At 36.9% G+C, this 21,895-nt stretch overlaps 1 protein-coding gene across 1 annotated transcript; it reads right to left on the bottom strand.

Annotated features, from left to right (window-relative positions):
* Positions 1-3,858: 3,858 nt before the first annotated feature.
* LOC131236029 (cyclin-dependent kinase inhibitor 1-like) lies at positions 3,859-5,035 on the bottom strand. The gene is made up of 4 exons (XM_058233118.1): positions 4,616-5,035; positions 4,491-4,528; positions 4,195-4,368; positions 3,859-4,111 (listed from the first exon to the last, which is right to left on the bottom strand). Exons 1-4 carry the CDS (start codon positions 4,922-4,924, stop codon positions 4,045-4,047), a joined length of 588 nt encoding a protein of 195 aa, XP_058089101.1. The 5' UTR covers positions 4,925-5,035; the 3' UTR covers positions 3,859-4,044.
* Positions 5,036-21,895: the final 16,860 nt, after the last annotated feature.

The following is a 21,895-nucleotide window of genomic DNA, read 5'->3' as shown; positions in this document are numbered from 1 at the left end:
TATCATTTTAGGAATTAATCTAAAAATGAGGCAGATCCACGGCTCAAGTGGACCACACCACAGGAAGCAGCGGTTATAATGATTCTTACCGTTGAAACTTTTCTAGCGCCCACCGTGATGTTTATTTTTCATCCAACCTATTCATAAAGTTAGGTAGACCTGGATGGAGATAAAAAAAATATATATCAGCCCCAAGAAGTTTTCAACGGTCATAAGAGTTTAATTAATGATACGAAAAAAATGAATGGACGGTGTGGATAATATTCACACGTCACGTTGTCCACTCAAAGCTCCTGCCCGTTCCCTGCTGGAGACTGCGGGGGTGGAACGCAATCCGCGTCCAAACTAGCCATCTATTAACGAACTGGGTCTGAGCCCAGTCGCTATACCAGATACAAACACGGCCCAGTGCGGCCCTTCCCAAGCATGGCCCATTTAGTCTCACTCACCACAGTAAGAACCAGATTCAAAGCAGTCTGGGCCTGGGCCACCTGGCTCACTGGGACTCAATTAGCGTTCATAAAATCCAGGCTATTCATCTAGTGGGGCCAACTTCTATGGTTGATAGTTCAAAATAATACCACTACCAGATGGCCTTTTTCAACATTAAGTATTTACAAACCCCTAACCAAACGGCTACAATGCCTTCACCTAAAATGAGCGGCCTTAACTATTTAAGAAAAAGCCCCTATTGTGTTGTCTTTTTAAAAAAGTGACCTGAACCAGCTGACTCACCGATTCAAGAAGGTTCAAATAGCTCCACCGCAAGACAAGTATATTAAATACATAGCCAAATAGATATAAATGGATGGCATGTGGTGCCGTAAGCCTCTAAACCTCTCACCTGTCCCAGCCTTTTAAATGTAGGGCGAAGGACATGTGTCCCGTTCCTAGGTTTGTGTCTTTTATGCATCGTTAGTTATCTACAACCGTACAATCTTCACCCTTGTTTTCTTTCTTTCCTTCGGATAGAAGCATTGCACAAACATCTCTGCAATCCATCTCATATTAATAGATACATGGTCTGATCAAATGACCCAAGAAGACGAGAGTCTAGACTGCTTCTCATTGTATGCATGCTATATGTGCATTGCAGTTTTGGACCGTCTGCTTTGTGGGACATCATTTAAAGATCATATTGATGGGATGATCATGATCTTAATTAACGGCCTGTTTGGCGTTTCTATTTTCATTTTCATTTCACTTTCTACTAAATATTAAATTAGAATAATTAAATTTCATTAGATTAAAGTAAGATGGAAGGACTGACCATTAACACATGGGAACCATCATAATCAATTTGGGAGAAAGAGATTTCATATCAACCAAAACAACTCATCTCCTGATAAGATTAAAGAAATCAGAAAAGGGAAGAAATGTCAAATCAGTTGTCTAACCTTATTTTATAAGCAACATTCCCAGGCGTTGATTTCATCACATGGACACTAGATCCAATGTTCCTTATACTCCCTCAAGGTAAGAGAGATAAAGGCAGAAAGCGGATAAAAGAGGACCACCACCTTCACCACGCCACATGCCTTCTCTTCTATAAATTATTTTATTTTATTTTTTGCATTCTTCTTTAGTATATTGGTAGAAGAGGAGTCCGGAAGGTCCATGACTCCCATGTGGGACTTCCCACGTGGGAGAAGAAGATAGTCTTTCACACGCTTCCATGGCTCCCACGCACACGGAGGCGTATTGGGTACTACCCCACCAGGACCTAGCTAGAAACGGACGGTACAGGAAAGGGCTCTGTGGGGTCCAACGTGATGTATGTGTTTTTATCAACGCCGTCCATCCATTTTGATGGATCACTTTAGGGGATGAGCCTAAAAAAGAGGCAGATGGAAGGCTCAGTTGGACCACACCACAGGAAGCAGGGGTGACAATGACGCTGACCATTGAAACCTTCTCAGGGCCCACCTGATGTTTATTTTCCACCCAACCTGTTCATAAGGTAAGGTAGACCTAGATGAAGGGAAAGCATGAATATCAACTTGATCCAAAACTCATGTGGCCCCCTATAAATTTTCAATGGCAGGCATTCAATCTCCACTGCTTCTTATGGTATGGTCCACTTGAGCATTTTATCTACATAATTTTTGGGATAGTGCCTAAAATGATCAGTTAAAATGGATGGACGGCATGGATAAAACACATACGTCACGGTGGGCTCTACAGAGACCCTGCCAGGACAGTCTCACTCTGGCTAGGTCTGGTGAGGTAATACCCAATCCGCGTCCCACGCACACACGCCACCTTAGCATGCCTGCATCGTTTCCTCCGCACTCGAGGAAAGGTTTTTTCGGTAAGAGAGTAGTAAGGTTTGCTAATTCCAGACGGGTGTGAGGGACGTCCATATCCACACGCCGGGTCGCATGTGTGTTAACGTGAGACATGCGTGAGATCTGAGCTTTCCATCAGGTGAGATACACTGCTGAGATCTATTCGTTTTAAGATCAGGCAATTTCACTGCCTCAGATGGGTTACATCATATAAAAACAAAAGAACAGGTAGAAAAGAATTTTAACCGTCAATTTACTTTGTATGCGTTTGGCCCACCTGAAGAGTGAAATGGATCTAATCATTATTTTCAACCTCATGGAAAGCTCGGATCTAACACGTATTCCAAATTTGCACACGTGCCAGAGTGTGGCTGTGCACGTCTCTAAACATCTGTGGAATTAGCAGACCTCAAGTTACTAAACTATAGTTCTTCCAAACGCTGACTAACAAAGAGGGATATCGTGTATCCCGTAACAACCACATGTTGAACCTACGTTAGGAGCACGCTACATCTCACTAGTGTTGGATCGGACGCAGGGTTAGTCGGGTGTGGGCCCCACCTTGGGTCATCGCTACAGCTTTAATACATGGTGACTCCCTCGGCGTATTATACGATGTCTACGTAGCGTGCTCACGCAGTCATGGGGTGGTGTGGGCCCCAGCCAAAGGTGTCCTTATCTCGAGAAATCGGTCCCCCACCACCATTGGATGATTGGATGATAAGGGAGGGGTTGAATAAGCTTTACAGACCGGCCGTTGAGAAATGCGTTGCTTTGGATTGATTGCCTTGCCAGGCAAGGAATTTATATATTGGCGCCGGCAAATCTCGTAAAGGAATGGCTATTCTTGTTCAGTCAAAGTACAGTTGGGGCCCACCTTCAGGAGTTTAAATCGTCCGTCCAGTGGCCCCAAAGTGGGGTTAGATGTCGTGGCCACCCAAATAGGGGGCTTTTATAAATGCACAATTACAGCCAACGGTCCACAACTAAAAGCAGCCGGATCAGACAGCAGGAAAATCTCATTGGGAGGGCTTTTGAGCTATATCCCATATGTAATGGGATTCTCCTTATGAACTATTTGGATCAGCAAAAGGTGGGCCCTACAATACAGTTTGTTGGGCCAAGGAAATTGAATGATCCAACATAGTAAATTTACTGCTGAGCATTTATACGTGCAAACATGCAGACTCGTGCAAGAGTTACAAGACCCGGCTCACTAAATAGGTAGGCACGCCATGAAAGCCATTGGCCCGCTCATCAGCGGATCGAGCGTGCATGGTATGGACAGTTAAAACGACTTGACTGACAGTACACAATCAATGCTTAAATCTAGCAGTTAGGCCAGTCCCACCATCTTCATTTTTGGGCCAGAGAATCTCCATGTTGAAGGCCACTCGATGAGCGGATCGGATCACGCAGCGTCTGTCACGTGCGTGGGGTGGAGTAGGGTTGTGCGAGTATGCATCTTGAAGAACCGAAGCATAAATTCCAAAAATAAAAAATAAATAAATAAATAAATTCCTCAAAGAAAACCCTAGAGAGAGAGAGAGAGAGAGAGAATACACCGAAATGAACGAATAAAGCTAACTGAAGGTTTATTCAACCGTTCTTCCCCAAAGGGATTTACACCAGAAGCTTCTCCGTATATCGTACAGAAAACAAAGCTTCTTACACAACTGCAGCAGCTAGCTGTACAGAAAGAAGGGAAAAAAGAAAAAAGGAAAAATACCGAAAATGCCCTTCTTGAATACTGTCATCATTTCAATTTGACCCACTCGTATCGTCCCTCCAACGGAACATCCTTCAACACATCATAATTATACCTAAATTGCGAAGAAAGCGCAGGTTAAGAGAGTTATCGCTAACATAAGCATGCAGTGCTAACCAGCTAATCCTACGAACTCACCTTTCTGCAAATCGCTTCAGCTCGGTTTTCTCCGCGGCCGAGAAGAACGCCTCGATCTCCGCTTCTGACGGAATCTTCTCAGCCGACGATTTTCGGCGGGAATTCGTCTCAGATAGCCTCGCCGTTGATTCCAGATCGTCAGATTCGGATCGAAGATTACTAGGAGTAGTCTCTCTGAAATCAGAACCACAAAAGAGAAGGAACAAGCGAAAGAAATAAATAAATAACGTAACTTAGAAATGCGTAGAGCTTTTAATTTCACTTAATAAAATAAAATTTCAGAAAAAGAAAAAAACCTCTCTCTGCTGTCGAAATCCGTCGCGTTTCCAAAACCCTGAGAATTTTTAAAAAGCAATTAAAGCAAAATAAACAGGAATTCCACAATAAATGAACTTGAATTGGATTCGAATTTGAATTTCACCTCTGGATCTGAAGATCTAAACCACTCGTTCACGAGCTCGCTCGATCCGTTGCTGGAGCACCGAGATACAGCGACACGGTCAGGGCTAGGGCACCGATCGGCAGGAATCCTGCCGGAATTCGACGACCTCCGCAATTGGGACGCGCGTTCCAGCAGTCTTCGTGTACGGAATTCACCGGAAACGGGTCTTCGCCGCTTCGTGGCAGTAGCGAGGGCGAGGGCTCGAGCGCGCGTCCGTACGCCGACGGAAGAGACCTCCATGACCGCAACCTCTCCAATTCCCTTGCATTTCTTCATGTATTTTCCCATTTTGCGCCTCGTCTCTCTGGAAATCTCCAGCTCTGTAATCGTTTTTTTTCCCCTTTCCCTCTCTTCTCTCCTCGCTCGAGCTGCTGCGGAAAACAAAAAAGAGAAGGAAAGGAGGGGTGCTTTTAGCTGAGAGAACGGAAAAAGGAGATCCAGATGATGATTTGAATGGACGGCTGTGATCATTTACGCTTTTTAGGTGGGTGCGCTTTTTATGCGGGCGGATAATCTATTGACTCCGTTACGAGGAACGGGTGCCGTGACGGCACCGTTAGCCTGATCGAGCAATTGAGGACGTTGTTAGCTTGGCGTTAAATCCCACTGTTTCGTGTTGCATCTGAATCAATTTTGGACTTTTGTTTATTAGAGATTGTAAAATGGATGGACAGATCAGATTTACCACGGACACCGTGGTGGGCCCCACATAGTTTCCGCCTTCCTGTTGGCGGGGAACGGGCAGTTCACGTCCCGTAACTGAGCCATTTCCCGTCCGCTTCTTACCCTCCCACCGTGTGGCAGTCTTTGTGGGGCCTACCGTGACTTATGTCTTTTATCGACGCCGTTCATTCATTTTTCAATTTTCCAATATCATGATAGGACATAAGATAAAAATAAAAAATGAAAGAGATCCAAAGCTGAAGTAGGCCATGCCACAAGAAACAGTGGTGATTGAACACTTACAGCTAAAAACATCTACATCACAAAAGTTTTGAATCTAAGTTGATATTTGTTTTTTCCCTTCATTCTTGAATGACATTATAAACAAGTCTGATGGCAAATAAACGTAACGGTCGGCCTTAGGAAGGCTTCAACGGTGCGTGTGATTATCCCTGCTGTTTCCTGTGGTGTGGTCCACTCAAGCTTTGGATATGTTTCATTTTTGGATGCTTCATGTAAAATTATCTGGAAAAAGCGATGGACAGAGTGGATATAAAACAAATATATCACCGTGGGGCCCACAACGCCTGCCACGGTTGCCGGGGAATCCGCTTCCGCAATTGAGATGACGCCGATCTATTTTGTGAGGAGGAGACGGACACGTGGACATCTGCACTCCGTTGATTGTACCGGCTGAGCCGGTACGTACATTTGGTACTGGTCGATGTGTCCGATCTGGTATGCTGTGTTGGGAAGTTACAGTAGGTCACTGACCGTTTGGTGCGGGTTTGTTAGGTCTGGATAATTTATCTGAAGTGTCGTAATAGTCGCCAAGATTTACGAAAATGACCTCGTTGTAACCGGAGACGGGAAATAGGGTCCGTAAACACCCAAGGTTTTGGGCCCATCATATAATATCCACTCCGTCCATCAGGTTTTTTTTCTTGAATATAGCCCTTGGATATGAGCTAGATTCACAACTCAAGTGGGCCACAACACAGGAGATAATGTGGATAAGATGCATACCTCCGATATGCGAGGAGCCCCATGGTGTGTTTCACCCAACCGTTAATAAGGTGAATTAGCAGGATGAAGCCACGTATACAAAAATAAGCTGCGTCTGAATATCATGCGGACTACTCCATGTGAACTTGAGGTTTTATTGTCGGGATGATCGTTTGCATGGATTGTTAAATAAGGTTTCTCAATGAATTTATTATTATTATTATCTTGTTTTTAACACACTCTCACTGTGTATTCAGAGTATATTTACATATAAAAACATAAAACATGGGAAGCCTATAGAGGTTAAGTATGTTAGGTTCCATAGCATGGGTATGAGTATGTTTGATTGCATCCGGAATACAAAAGTCATTTTTTAATTTATAGGGGTTGTTAGGATAGGGATAAATGGAAGAAATTGGAAGTAAATGATGTTAAATGGAGTTTTAAGTGTGTTTCTATGAAGGTAAATGCATTCAAATGAAATAAAATGGAAATAAATGAGCTTGTAAATGAAAATCCTCATTAATAAGAGCAGGTTTGGAATTAAATGGGGTAAAATGCTTTTTTGAGCTCCCTTAGAAAATCGTGCGACTAAACAAAGGTGGCGCACGCATATGTCCACCATATACATGACATGCTGGTCATGTTCGAAAATCATTCAAATACCGACTGCATCACTAAAATCTACAAGCAAAATGATCGAAACCATCTAAAGGTTGGTTATCTACAGTGATGTTTGGTGCATGGTATTCGAAAGGATTAGTTTGGATGAGATTCAAAAAATATAATTATTACATATGACAAGGATTGTTCTCTATTACTATGAGATATTATGGGACAAGCCTAACTCCATGTTATATTTGTGTCACGATGACATTCACTCTTTGGTTTGTTGTCCATTAAATAAATATACCCACAATTATTAGGAATTATTGAGAATAACATATATGTGTTATATCTACACCGTTCATCTATTTTGCAATCTCATTTTATGACATGAGCCTAAAAATGAGACAGATCTAGAGCTTATGTGGACTACAACATAGAAATTAGTGGGAATAATGGTGCATACAGTTGAAATCTTTCTAGGGTCCACTGTGACGTTTACTTGCCATCCAATCTATTCATAAGGTAAAAAAGATTTGGATGAAGGAAAAACACAAATATCAGCTTGACCTAAAACTTATGTGGCCCTAAAGAAGTTTTCAATGGTAGGCGTTCAATCCCCACTGCTTTCTATAGTGGGGCCCACTTGAGCTTTGGATTTACCTGATTTTTTGGCCCATGCCCTAAAATGATATCAAAAAATGGGTGGATAGTGTGGATATAGCCCACACATCATGGTGAGACCTGCACAACTTGCTATCACCAATAAGACATCAAAATTTTCAAAACACCTGGAAAGCAAAAGGCTAGAGTGCCTTGGATAAGATGCAGTTCCATCTAATCTAATTCCAAGCTTTCCCATTCTCCCTAAACGTCATGTGGAATTGGCACGGAACCAAATGCAATTCTATCCCACCTAATCCCATCTAATACCATGCGCCAAACACCTCCTAAGGGCGTGATTAGACGGGCGGATTAGGTGGGAGTAGAGTGGAGTACGTGGGATAGGATTTTGAAATCCCACCCAGTCCTCCTGCAGTTCTGTTTGGGCGGCGCGGTATTGACGATGGATGGGAGTGAGATTTTGGCTTCGGGAGAGGATTCGGTTTGATTGCAAATCCCATCGACTAGAGGAGGTCGGTTTGGAGCCGGACGAACCGACTCTGTTTATGCATGTTGTGTAGCGAAGGGAGTATCCACACCGTCCATTCTGACTTCATGGGAAGGGTTGTGACCCCCTTTTGGAGATTATGGACGGTTTGGATTGCTGATCCGATCACCACCAAGATCGCATAATGGCCCACCGAAGTCGGTTTTCACGGACGTAGCGACTTGCGCAATTTCTTGCGCTGTGCTGATGGTGGGGCCCATGATTGATGTCTTCAGGGAAATCCACTCCGTCCATTGAATGCATGTCAAAAAACTAGTCGGAAATGTTTGGTTTCGGATTGAATTCAGTGTAGCCCACAGAATCTTTTACTCCACCGTCCGTCTTGCATTTGACGGTGGAAATCGTGTCTGCCTGTGCGTGGGAGGATAAGGTCTCCATGGGTATGGTCGGCCCCACCTCCTGGACGCATTGGACGGTTCCGATCATCGAACCGTGCATGATGGTGGCCCATTACACGTCCCAGCAGGACCCAATGTGAACGCTGACGCTTTTGAAATCCCCTCCCGTCTGCCCGTCCAAACACGGCAGTAGATGGGCGATGGATATAGCAATCCAGTGGGATTGCATGTAATCCACTGACAAACCCATTTATGATATGGGAAGCCGTGCAATCCATCCTAATACAACTCACTCCCACCTAATCCGCGCGTCCAAACAAGCCCTAAATGAACAGGTAGAAAACATTGGCAAGTTACTTGCTTGTTATCCTTATATGTTTGGCCCACCCAGGGCTCAACATTTTCTTATAGCTAAATTATACATTTCTATGGGCTTATTAAAATCAATATAATAAATATTACATATGTACACTAATTTGATATATTAAAGTTGATTTAAGATATCATATATATTACTATGAATATATGAACGTTTTCAATGTATTCCAAATCCTCCCATTTACTTCTATTCAAACAAAATATTTGGATTTTAAACGCATTTCATTTATTCAAATCTAAACACATTTTAAGTAAGTCATTTACTCTTCATTCATGTACCTCCAATTTCATTTCCCACTTAAATGCCTTTTTGTCTCATTTTTAAAGATAGGAGAGTCGCATGCGTAACAAAGGTGTCGTTGGGCTATCGATCCATTGTACACATGACACACTGATGATATCCCAAAATAATTATCTTATTGGCTACATCACAAAAATTACATCAATATAATCTGAACAGTTCAAACATTGCTAATATAAATCAGCGGTTAGCTGCTCATTTTGATCCTATGCTTGTGGCCCAACTTACTCTCTCGGAATTTCGTTATTTTTCTGCCAAATAGTAATGGTGCATACATCTTTAAGAAACCTGCATATATGATATGTACACCACCTTATATTTTCAACCATCTTACGTATATATCATGTGTTAAGTTTTCAATATGCATATATACCATATGTGTGTCAAATAACTTTTTCTTATTCTAATGGCGTTTAAATTAAAAATAACTAGTTGAAAACAACAGGAATAGAGTGACAAAATAAAGATAGGCTCAATGTAGATGAGTTGTATGAGATTAAGCTTTTGCTGCTATCAAATGAGCCCTCCAATTATAGACTAAAAATAAGATTTTGTGCATGGCTAGACTATCAATTAATGTGGCAGCGGTCCTGAGCCTGACTTGGTTGCGACCCACTAACAACGATGGACCTTGACCGTAGGGGCCCTGTAACAACCTTAAATTTTGGTACATCATAAAAAAAAAACTAAATTAAATATTTAAAGATTTTATTTTTAAATAAAAATAAAAACAAGTCAATAGTTGAGTTGGTAGTGAAATTCTTAATTAAGAGAGAGGTTTAGGGATCGATTCTTGAAGTAGTAATAATAAATTTTTTATTAAATATTATACAAAAATTCAAATTCAAGATAAGGGAGGATGTGCTCATCCTATCTTACGAGAATTTTCTTTAAAAAGGGATACGGAAGGTTTCTGCATTAAAAAAAAGGAGATAGGAAGCCCTAAAGTAAAAGTAGGAGGAAATTCTAAGAGGACTCGGTCAGGTAAGTTTTAATCGTTAGATCTTTTTAACTTTTTATTATGTTGTTAATTTCTTCTTGATCTATACAATGGATGGCGTGGATCATCCACACCATCATTGTATAGGTGTGTAGAGTCAATTTTAATAAAGTGATGATTTTATAATTTTGGTCTAATTAGTAATATTTTAGGAATAAATTAAATGGATGGAATCTGATTGTGCTAAGATAGATCTGTACGGATCATATGATCCTTAAGGCCAAAATATACAAGGGCCATAATTTTTAGATCAATCTAACAATTAGATAGGTCACATTAGTCAGATGTAAAAGTGTTTAATAAAGGAATCTTAGATTTTTACGCAAGTGTTGGTATCACTTGGTGTAGAAGGTCGAGATGGGTCATCGGTGTATGTGTGGTTAGATCCACACCATCCATCTAATGTGTAGAGGCAAAACATGATACTACCTCAAGAATCTGAATGATCTGACCATTCGATGGACCACCCCGATCAAGTAATTATCATTCAATTTTATAATATTAAAAAGGAGAAAAAAAAATAGAATAGAAATTTTAATTATTTGATTATTTTAGATTTAGTCACTTAGAATGTTAATCAAAGGTGGACCCCACCATGTAATACAAATAAATAAATAATAATTTGTTGATATAATTGATAGGACCCCGGAATTCAAATCAACCTAATTACATTGCAGAATCAATATTACCAAACTCAGGTGAGTATCCCAACTTGTCTCATAATTCATTAAAATTAAAATAAATCATTGTGATTATTTGATTGATTTACTGGTTTGAATATTTTGATATGATAATTGTACGATAAATTTATATGTGAATATATATTTTAATCGAGACAACTATGTCAAATATGAAAAATAGCATTTACATATCATCCCTCATTCATTGCATTGCATAATGCATGGTCGATCCTAGGGGCCCTCCCTAGAAGAAATGTCGATCCTGGTAGAGCGTTACCAGATGCGGGCTATGCCCAAGCCTACCGAAAGGTGGAAGCCTACCCAACGGGTGGATGCGGGTTGACGACCTCCAACCCAAGCAGATGGACGATCATCCCATCTGATGCATTCATATATCATTTTACATTCATATCATTGTACATGTATTTATGTATTATTTTAATTGCTATGATTATGAACCATGCTGGGTTATATCACTAAGCCTGGCCAGCTTACATTTTTATTGATGGAAAAACCGTACAGAGGAGCCATTAGCAGATGATGTGACGCAAGAACCGGAAGGATCTACTGTACCTGAACACGACCTGTCTGAAACATGGCCATACATATCCAAGGATGAAGTGACGGCATTAGAAAATTTTTAATTATATGTTTTATTTTGTTAGCACAGTTTAATTAACGAATAATGCATACTGACATTTATTTTGAGACTTTGAGCAATTATTTAGATTTATTTCTTTTTAATAATGTTAGCATGGAATAAATATCATTATATTATAATGGTATAATAAATGAATGATTTTAAAGTTTATTTTATTTTAAGAGTCATCAAGATTTATATATGTTTAGTTGATTGGTGCTAAGTATTATGCATGTGTGATTGAGATTATGATGGACCTTATATTAAATATAAATAGCAACTCTGATTAAACTGATTAATGAATTAAATTAGTACACCTTGTGTACGAGTTACGAACTGAAACTCGGGTCTGAGGGTGCACACTCTGTACCTGGATTTCGGGGCGTGACAAAATGGTATCAGAGAGAGATCTTTTCTAAAATTAGAGTGACCTGTAGGTTATGTACCCTATTAAATTTCATAAATTTTAGACCCTTGAAATTAGAAATATTTCATTAAGATATCCCTCTTGATTGATGTATGGATTGATGAACTTAGAAACTCAAAACTAAGTTCCTATTAATTTTTGTTAAACGTAGAAATAAGAATTTAGATTCCCCATACTCTTATTTGAATATAATTTAGATTAAGATGGATTAATATAATGAAAATGAATTTTAAAGATATTTTAATTCACAAAATTCTGCTGGACAGCAATGGGCAGCAAGAATTATCCAATTTGTAAAATTCATAACTATAAAAGTACTATTCCGATTAAGGCGATTCAAAAGCCTGATCGAAGATAAACAAGTCTAAATTAAGATAAAAATAATAATAAAATTTGGATCTCATAGTAACTATACTGTTCTAGTGAATTAGTATATGCTGGTCATAAATCATCAAATTCTGGATAGGTCTGACTGCAAGAATTTAAAAAAAATTTATAATTGAAATTTTTAAATAAGATTTTACAAAGACATAGTAAACTTATAATAAGATATCCAGAAAAAATTTTGAATCTAATCTAAAATTTTAAACTGTAATAAAATATGATATAAACAACAATCATCAAACCGAAATTCAATCTGCCCATACTGGCTTTATATAGATTTAATTAACAGAAATTTTCATTTTGATAATTACCTTTGGTTAAATAAATATTTTTATTTGAAGTATTTTATTTAAAGAAAAAAAATATATTAAGTATAAAATAAAATAAAATAAAATAACCATAATCTCTATTAAAATTTAAAAATTCCTTCTTATAAGATCATAAGTCCATATTTGGTGGAAAAAAAATTTACTTAAAAAAAAATAGAAAAAAATAATAATTTAAATATCAAACTCACTAGAACTTTTTTCAAGTATAGGACAATGTCTTCCCTAAATTTCAAGGTATGGTTAAATTATTTCTAATTTTCTAATAAATTTCAACATTACAGAGTGAAAATCTAAACCAGTTTAGTATCCCTGATCAAACCAGATAAAATTATCATTCAAAATAATTCTTGAATATTTTTTTGAGTCATATAAATACCCCTAAACAACTCCATAAAATTTTATGATGATTCAAATTGTAAAGAAATTATAAACATTTAAGCACTAGGCTGTAAATGATAAAAACGATTGTTGGACAGCAGGATTTTTCATCCTTAGCAGCAATAAAAACCCTAGTAAAAGTAATAATTTTAATCTGAATTTTTTTCTTTTCTTATCATATAGTTAATGACATATTCTTCAAATCATTTTGACTTTTGATTCGAATGTTAAAATTCTGTAAATAACATTGTGTCTGTGAGTCCAAATTTAAAATATTCCGTTGGTTATTTTGAGTGATGCAATACATAAGATCATTGATTGTTATGATATTTGAAACTTAAAAACCCAACTCAAGACTCCATAATATTTAAAAGAAAAAAATTTACTCATTATATTTTGTTAAATAATGAAAATCACCTAAATCTTATTTTTAACTGGAAAAAAAATGTTTATTTCTAGACAACCTTCACCGTATGAATTTTTGAATCTTCTATAAACCATAGTTTTTGACAAAATTTTATTACAAAAACTAAAAGACCAATCCAGTGTATAAAACCATCCATAATATAAGTGTGACTAATGTCATTAAAAGCAAAAAAAAATAAAAAAATAAAAAAATTGAAATGTTAGTTTCTAGATCTCGAGGATGAGATTTTATTTTAAGGGGGGTAGAATGTAACAACCCTGAATTTTGGTACATTATAAAAAAACTAAATTAAATATTTAAAGATTTTATTTTTAAATAAAAAATAAAAACAAGTCAATAGTTGAGTTGGTAGTGAAATTCTTAATTAAGAGAGAGGTTTAGGGATCGATTCTTGAAGTAGTAATAATAAATTTTTTATTAAATATCATAAAAAAATTCAAATTCAAGATAAGGGAGGATATGCTCATCCTATCTTATGAGAATTTTCTTTAAAAAGGGATACGGAAGGTTTCTGCATTAAAAAAAAGGAGATAGGAAGCCCTAAAGTAAAAGGAGGAGGAAATTCTAAGAAGACTCGGTCAGGTAAGTTTTAATCGTTAGATCTTTTTAACTTTTTATTATGTTGTTAATTTCTTCTTGATCTATACAATGAATGGCGTGGATCATCCACACCATCATTGTATAGGTGTGTAGAGTCAATTTTAATAAAGTGATGATTTTATAATTTTGGTCTAATTAGTAATATTTTAGGAATAAATTAAATGGATGGAATCTGATTGTGCTAAGATAGATCTGTACGGATCATATGATCCTTAAGGCCAAAATATACAAGGGCCATAATTTTTAGATTAATCTAACAATCAAATAGGCCACATTAGTCAGATGTAAAAGTGTTTAATAAAGGAATCTTAGATTTTTACGCAAGTGTTGGTATCACTTGGTGTAGAAAGTCGAGATGGGTCATCGGTGTATGTGTGGTTAGATCCACACCTTTCATCTAATGTGTAGAGGCAAAACATGATAATACCTCAAGAATCTGAATGATCTGACCATCCGATGGACCACCCCGATCAAGTAATTATCATTCAATTTTATAATCTTAAAAAGGAGAAAAAAATAGAATAGAAATTTTAATTATTTGATTATTTTAGATTTAGTCACTTAGAATGTTAATCAAAGGTGGACCCCACCATGTAATACAAATAAATAAATAATAATTTGTTGATATAATTGATAGGACCCCGGAATTCAAATCAACCTAATTACATTGCAGAATCAATATTACCAAACTCAGGTGAGTATCCCAACTTGTCTCATAATTCATTAAAATTAAAATAAATCATTGTGATTATTTGATTGATTTACTGGTTTGAATATTTTGATATGATAATTGTACGATAAATTTATATGTGAATATATATTTTAATTGAGACAATTGTACCAAATATGAAAAATATGCATTTACATATCAGCCCTCATTCATTGCATTACATAATGCATGGTCGATCCTAGGGGCCTTCCCTAGAAGAAATGTCGATCCTGGTGGAGCGTTACCAGATGCGGGATATGCCCAAGCCTACCGAAAGGTGGAAGCCTACCTAACGGGTGGATGCGGGTTGACGACCTCCAACCCAAGCAGATGGACGATCATCACATCTGATGCATTCATATATCATTTTACATTCATATCATTGTACATGTATTTATGTATTATTTTAATTGCTATGATTATGAACCATGCTGGGTTATATCACTAAGCCTTGCCAGCTTACATTTTTATTGATGGAAAAACCGTACAGAGGAGCCATTAGCAGATGATGTGACGCAAGAACCGGAAGGATCTACTGCACGACCTTTCTGAAACATGGCCATACATATCCAAGGATGAAGTGGCGGCATTAGAAAATTTTTAATTATATGTTTTATTTTGTTAGCACAGTTTAATTAACGAATAATGCATACTGACATTTATTTTGAGACTTTGAGCAATTATTTAAATTTATTTCTTTGTAATAATGTTAGTATGGAATAAATATCATTATATTATAATGGTATAATAAATGAATGATTTTAAAGTTTATTATATTTTAAGAGTCATCAAGATTTATATATGTTTACTTGATTGGTGCTAAGTATTATGCATGTGTGATTGAGATTATGATGGACCTTATATTAAATATAATTAGCATCTCTGATTAAACTGATTAATGAATTAAATTAGTACACCTTGTGTACGAGTTACTAACCGAAACTCGGGTCTGAGGGTGCACACTCTGTACCCAGATTTCGGGGCGTGACAGAATGGTATTAGAGAGGAGATCTTTTCTAAAACTTAGAGTGCCCTGTAGGTAATGTACCCCATTAAATTTCATAAATTTTAGACCCTTGAAATTAGAAACATTTCATTAAGATATCCCTCTTGATTGATGTTTGGATTGATAAACTTAGAAACTCAAAAATAAGTTCCTATTAATTTTTATTAAACGTAGAAATAAGAATTTAGATTCTTCATACTCTTATTTGAATATAATTTAGATTAAGATGAATTAATATAACGAAAATGAATTTTAAAGATATTTTAATTCACAAATTTCTGCTGGACAGCAATGGGCAGCAAGAATTATCCAACTTGTAAAATTCATAACTATAAAAGTACTATTCCGATTAAGGCGATTCAAAAGCCTGATCGAAGATAAACAAGTCTAAATTAAGATAAAAATAATAATAAAATATGGATCTCATAATAACTATACTGTTCTAGTGAATTAGTATACGCTGGTCATAAATCATCAAATTCTGGATAGGTCTAACTGCAAGAATTTAAAAAAAATTTATAATTGAAATTTTTAGATAAGATTTTACAAAGACATAGTAAACTTATAATAAGATATCCAGAAAAAATTTTGAATCTAATCTGAAATTTTAAACTATAATAACATATGATATAAACAACAATCATCAAACCGAAATTCAATGAATTTTATATATGAATAGTGATATATGAATTTCGGGGCGTGACAGGCCCACCTTGATATATGAATTTTATATCCATGACGTTCATGTGTTTTTTCAACTTATTTTAGGCTATTGTCCCAAAATTGAAGTAGATACAAATTTCAGATGGACCACATCATAGAAAATAGTGATTACCGACCATAAAAAACCTTTTGTGGGCTATAAAAGTTTTGGATCTATCTGATATTTGTTGGTTTCCTTTCATCTAGGCTGTATGACCTAATCGATATATTGGATTGTTAATAAACATTGTGGCGGATGCTAGGAAGTTTTTAGTGGTGGGCATTCAACGATTGTTTCCTGTGGTGTGGTTCATTGAAATTTCTATCTATTTCATTTTTGAAATCATATCTTAAAATAAGCTAGAATAGAAAAACAGATGAATGTATGAATATTCAATGAATACATCAAGGTGGACCCTATGGTTAGGGTTCGCAACAACACTAATTTCTTGCACTTTACTTCATCAATGGGAGTTGGGGGACCACTAAGCCCATTGGAATGTAGAAAAATGGTAAATAATTATGAAACAAGGAACCTATCCCTCTTATTTTTATTAGCATCTACTTATTTCCACGCTTGGTGCTAAAATAGCAATGAAAACAAGACCCATCCATAATATCAAAAGTACATGGAAGTAGTTGTATGCGTCAAAAGATAAGAGTGTAAATAGTGGCTCATGTACAAGAGAATGGTACATGCTGATGCAACATTACAGTGAAAATGAATATTGATGTATCATTAATTTTTAGAGGTGGTGTCCTCTACGACCATATTCACAAAAAAGCTTGTTGTATATAGCTCTTATTAGTGGGCCCATTGTGGGTTGTCATAGAATTAACCCATTTAAAATTGATGCCCAAATAATAATAATAATAATAATAATAATAATAATAAAGCATTTTGATTGGGCCATTACATAGGCTTCTATGTGAATGTCTATTTTTTTTTTTCTGTAGTGTGGACCACCTAATAATTGTATAGACGTAAATTTTAGAGCATCTCATCATGATGGGGCTCACTTAATGTGAAGGTTGAATTGCATGCAAACAAGGATGGTGGACTTTATATCGATAATTGAATAGCATTTACATGCAGGTGAATATATATGAGTCATAGAAGATGCATTATTTGTAGAGTATTTACATCCAAAATTTATCAATTCCTCAATATTTTATTTTTAAGACGACAATTAGGATCCTATGCAAATGCCAGACCAAAGGAGTTTGTTTTTTTTTTTTTTTTAATACTATTATTCACTTGCATGCAAAGGCTGTTTATTAGCATGCATGTAAACGTTATTAATTAACATGCATTGAAACTTATTCACCTACATGTAAATGTTATTTACCAATATTTATGGGTCCACCAATTTGTATGCATGTGATCTACACATGTATCATGCGAGATCTGCTATGATGATGGATGTTCCCAAAATAGGTGTATAGAATCATTAGGTGGACCATACCATAGAAACCTATGGAAGTATATACCTAAAAACTTACAAATTCATGTGGGGGCTCTTGTGATGGTTGGATGAACTTTATTTATGGGCCCTCAGAACATTCTTCATGGGGCGACCCTTTTGGATGGGTGTGGCCTCACAAGTGGAGTTGTAGAATAATCTTCTTTTAAACATTATAGAGGATCCAACCTCATTTAGCGTATTTTCTTTTTCATTGGCGAGGACATACGCTTCCTGTAATACACATTCATTTTTTTTCATAAAAGCTTCATTGGTGAGGAACATTTAACCATGATAAAAGTCAAGATCATGATTGAATGAAAATCAGGGCATAGGTGGTCCCAACCTCTATTTACAGTCAGCCTTACAATTGTCCATTGATTTTGATGGTGTGGCCACTTGATGAGTGGATTAGCTTGATTCTTGGAACATCAGTTGTGCCGAGCAGCTGTAATTAGATTTCACTAGAATTTATGTGATGTATTTGACAGCCTTACTTTGAATGCATTGATGGAGAGAGAATGAGATAATTGTAACTTGTAAATTGGTGAGAACCTGTAGTAATTAGAATCAATGTGAAATGGAATTATATGATACTTCGATGATCTAAAAATAAAGAGACTTTTATCATATTTGATGCGAATTGGGTTCCAAATTCACCTCAAATAACCCAATTCGCATTATATTTACGTTTCTCAAGTGCATTAATTACTACTGATTCATAGCATCCACCACTGAATACATGCTTTCAAACAGCCCTTTAAGGCACAAGATACATATGTACAACCATACATAATATGGATAACTATACCGGTGGATTCATGAAGACCTGTTAATTTATCTCTGCCAGATCTCTACGTTGGTGGTTGTTACTTGTTAGGATATTTTGCACAGGGAAACAGATTGCATACTTAGTAAAATCTGAGGGGCCCATCATGATTTATGTATTATATCCACTCTGTCTATCCATTTTACCAGATAATTTTAGTGCTTGAGCTAAAAAAATGAAACATATATAGAGCTCAAGTGGACCACACCATAGGAAACAATGTGAATTAAAGATCTACAGTTGAAAAAAAATGAAACATATATAAAGCTCACGCTGATATTTGTGTTTTCTCTTTATCCATGTCTTTGTGATCTTATGAATAGGTTGGATGACAAATAAACATCACTGTGGGCCCTACAAATGTTTCAACAGTGAAAATCATTATTTCCACTGTTTCCTGTGGTGTAGTCCACTTGAGCTTTGGATATGCTTCAATTTTGAGCTCAACCCCTAAAATGAGCTGGAGAAACGGATGGACGGCACGAATAAACCGTATACATTCACGGTGGCCCAACAGAGTTTACCCAGCACACAATCCCATTTTTTTGCACAGCATGTACCTCTTACACGACTCACGTTACTGGAAAAAGTAGTGCACTACGGTAGCTTAGGGTACTGAAGGCATCATTTCACCATTTTGGTCCTTTTGAGAATTACAAAATCACATAGTCAACTGGACCATAACTCGTGTGAAACCGTACTATCTTTCCTGCGAATTGGGTTATATGATACCATGAACATAGTAGGCCCCACCATGAAGGTAGCAGTTCTTCTAAATCAGCAGATCCATCCATTCAGTGGGCCACACTGGCATGTTGAATCAGATTGCAGATTGTCCACTGATTCCCACATGTGCGACCCAAAGATACGAAGAACGGCCTGATTTTTTGTCTCAGTGAATAATGTCACGGTGCCACTAGCTGTGGTGCTTCTCTCTCTCTCTCTCTCTCTCTCTCTCTCTCTCTCTCTCTCTCTCTCTTTCATATTTACATGCAGCACATGTGCCACCATTCAATTTCATGCAATATCTGATCAATGCATAAGGTGGCCCCTGTTACAAAGATCACCATGCAAAACAATTAGGCTGACACACTTGTCTTGTGGGCCACCCATGTAAAAAAAAGAAAAGAATGGATGGTTTAGAGAAACTTATTCTTGCAAAGGCAACTGTCCACTAGAGATCACAATCAATGTGGACCACTATAGGCACTAGCTCATATGTCTCACTAGCTAGACTAACACGTGCTAGATGTAGAGGGACATGGTTTGGCTAGTGACCCCAACACTAGCCAGCTAGCTGGTCTTAAAGCTCCGGGCTCCACCATTATTTATACGTTTCATCCGTCCATATATTTTGCCAGCTCATTTTAATGCATGAGCCAAAAGATAAATGCATAACTTAATTTGAGGTAAAACACACAACAGAATATATATATATATATATATATAGTGTTGACTGAATGTCTACTGTTAAAAATTTCCTAGGGCCATTGTAATAATGTTTATTTGCCATCCAGCCTGTTGATAAGATCTCATAAAGTTGGATGAATAGAAAACACAAATATGTATCATCTTGATCGAAAACTTCAGTGGCTCCAAAATGTTTTAACAATAAGCGTTTAATCCCCATTGTTTCCTGTGGTGTGGTCCACCTGAGAATTAGATCTGCTTCATTTTTGGGCTCATTTCATAAAATGATCTAAAAAAATGAATGAACAGCATACATGAAACAAATACATCATGGTGGGCCCACAGAGATTTGACACTAGCTAGCTGATGTAGAGCGGGTCGCAGACAGTTTCATGGCCAAGATGGATCAGAAGAGGCCTGGTCGACGACAGAAGTGATCTGGACCGTTGATCCTTAGATCGGGCGTATCTCACAATCTGGAATGAGTTATCAGGCGTAAAATATATGATTTTGAGGTAGAACGAGCTACTTTAGCCAACCAACCCAGCTATGCTAGGTTGCGCAAGCCGGATTTGCGAAATACTCCTTGATCGACGGTCGTTTCCTGTTTTAATTTCATTTTTATTATAAATAGTAAGTTTAAGTTTGATTATAACTCTTCATTCGCCGGGCTTTAGGAGTTGCGTCCAATGTGAAAAAAGCTTAGAATAATTAGGAGAACGGTTTGGTGAAGCCAAATAAGACACTTGCTATTTTTGGCCGAAAACCTTGTGCACTAGTAGACATCACGACCGTCTATAAATAGTAAGTCGCAGATTCTAGGGGTTTTAGTTGTAGTTTGATTCTGATTTCTTTCCCATTGCTTGGTACCCCTATTTAAAGGGTTGTGAACTCGTTTTTATTCATCAATTAACCAATTTCAAATTTATTAGAATTTATTTCTATTTCCTACTTTCTTTCCTTGTGGATTCAAGAAGTCTCTGTGAGAAGTCCAGAGAAGCTCCGTGGATTCGGAGTAGTTATCCTCATCACATTCATCCTTGCGTCACTAGCTGGCTAGTGTTAGAGTCACTAGCCCAAACTGTGTCCAATGCACATGTCCATGCCGTGAGGGTGCGTGCATAGCCAGTTGACCTCCATTAATTAATGACCATGTTTGCAGGGAAAATGATGAAAGGTCAAGACATCTAAGTTAGGAAAATTTCCAGTCAAACATCTATATTTATATTTATAGTTATTTACCTATTAATTATCTAATTACAGTTATGCCTTAAAAATGTTAATATTTTCTTTTATATATCTGGTCAAAGAGTGAACAACATATATTTATTAAAATGATCAAAATACAATTTCAAATAGCATTTCTAATAAAATGAAGCTTACCATTTGGTGGAATTAAAATTATCTATAAAATGTGTTCTATGCAAAGCTAGAAGACCAAGCTCTTTGGGGCCTATATGTGAAATCCACTCTCTACATTAGGTGATAATAATTAGATTCATGGTGTAAATAAAAGATCAGCCGGACTATAAAAAAAAACAAAAAAAGGGTGACAGCAATGGGGATGATGTTAAAATTATATAAAAACTCAAAGGTAAAAAGCTAATTTTTGTATATTTGGTTGTCTTTGTGAGTCACCCTGATGAATAGGTTTGGCAATATGCAAACACCTTGGTGTCCTTGCACACTACTATGTTTGGGGTCACATGAATCTCCATTATTCCTGAGGTATGGCCCACCTGAGTCATGGATCTAACTCTTTTTTTTTTTTCGCAAGATCTAAAGCATTGATAAGCACACCTGATTGATGGAG

The sequence above is a fragment of the Magnolia sinica genome, chromosome 2, assembly GCF_029962835.1.
Source record: "Magnolia sinica isolate HGM2019 chromosome 2, MsV1, whole genome shotgun sequence".
NCBI lineage: Eukaryota > Viridiplantae > Streptophyta > Magnoliopsida > Magnoliales > Magnoliaceae > Magnolia > Magnolia sinica.
This window is presented reverse-complemented; position numbering and strand designations above follow the sequence as displayed.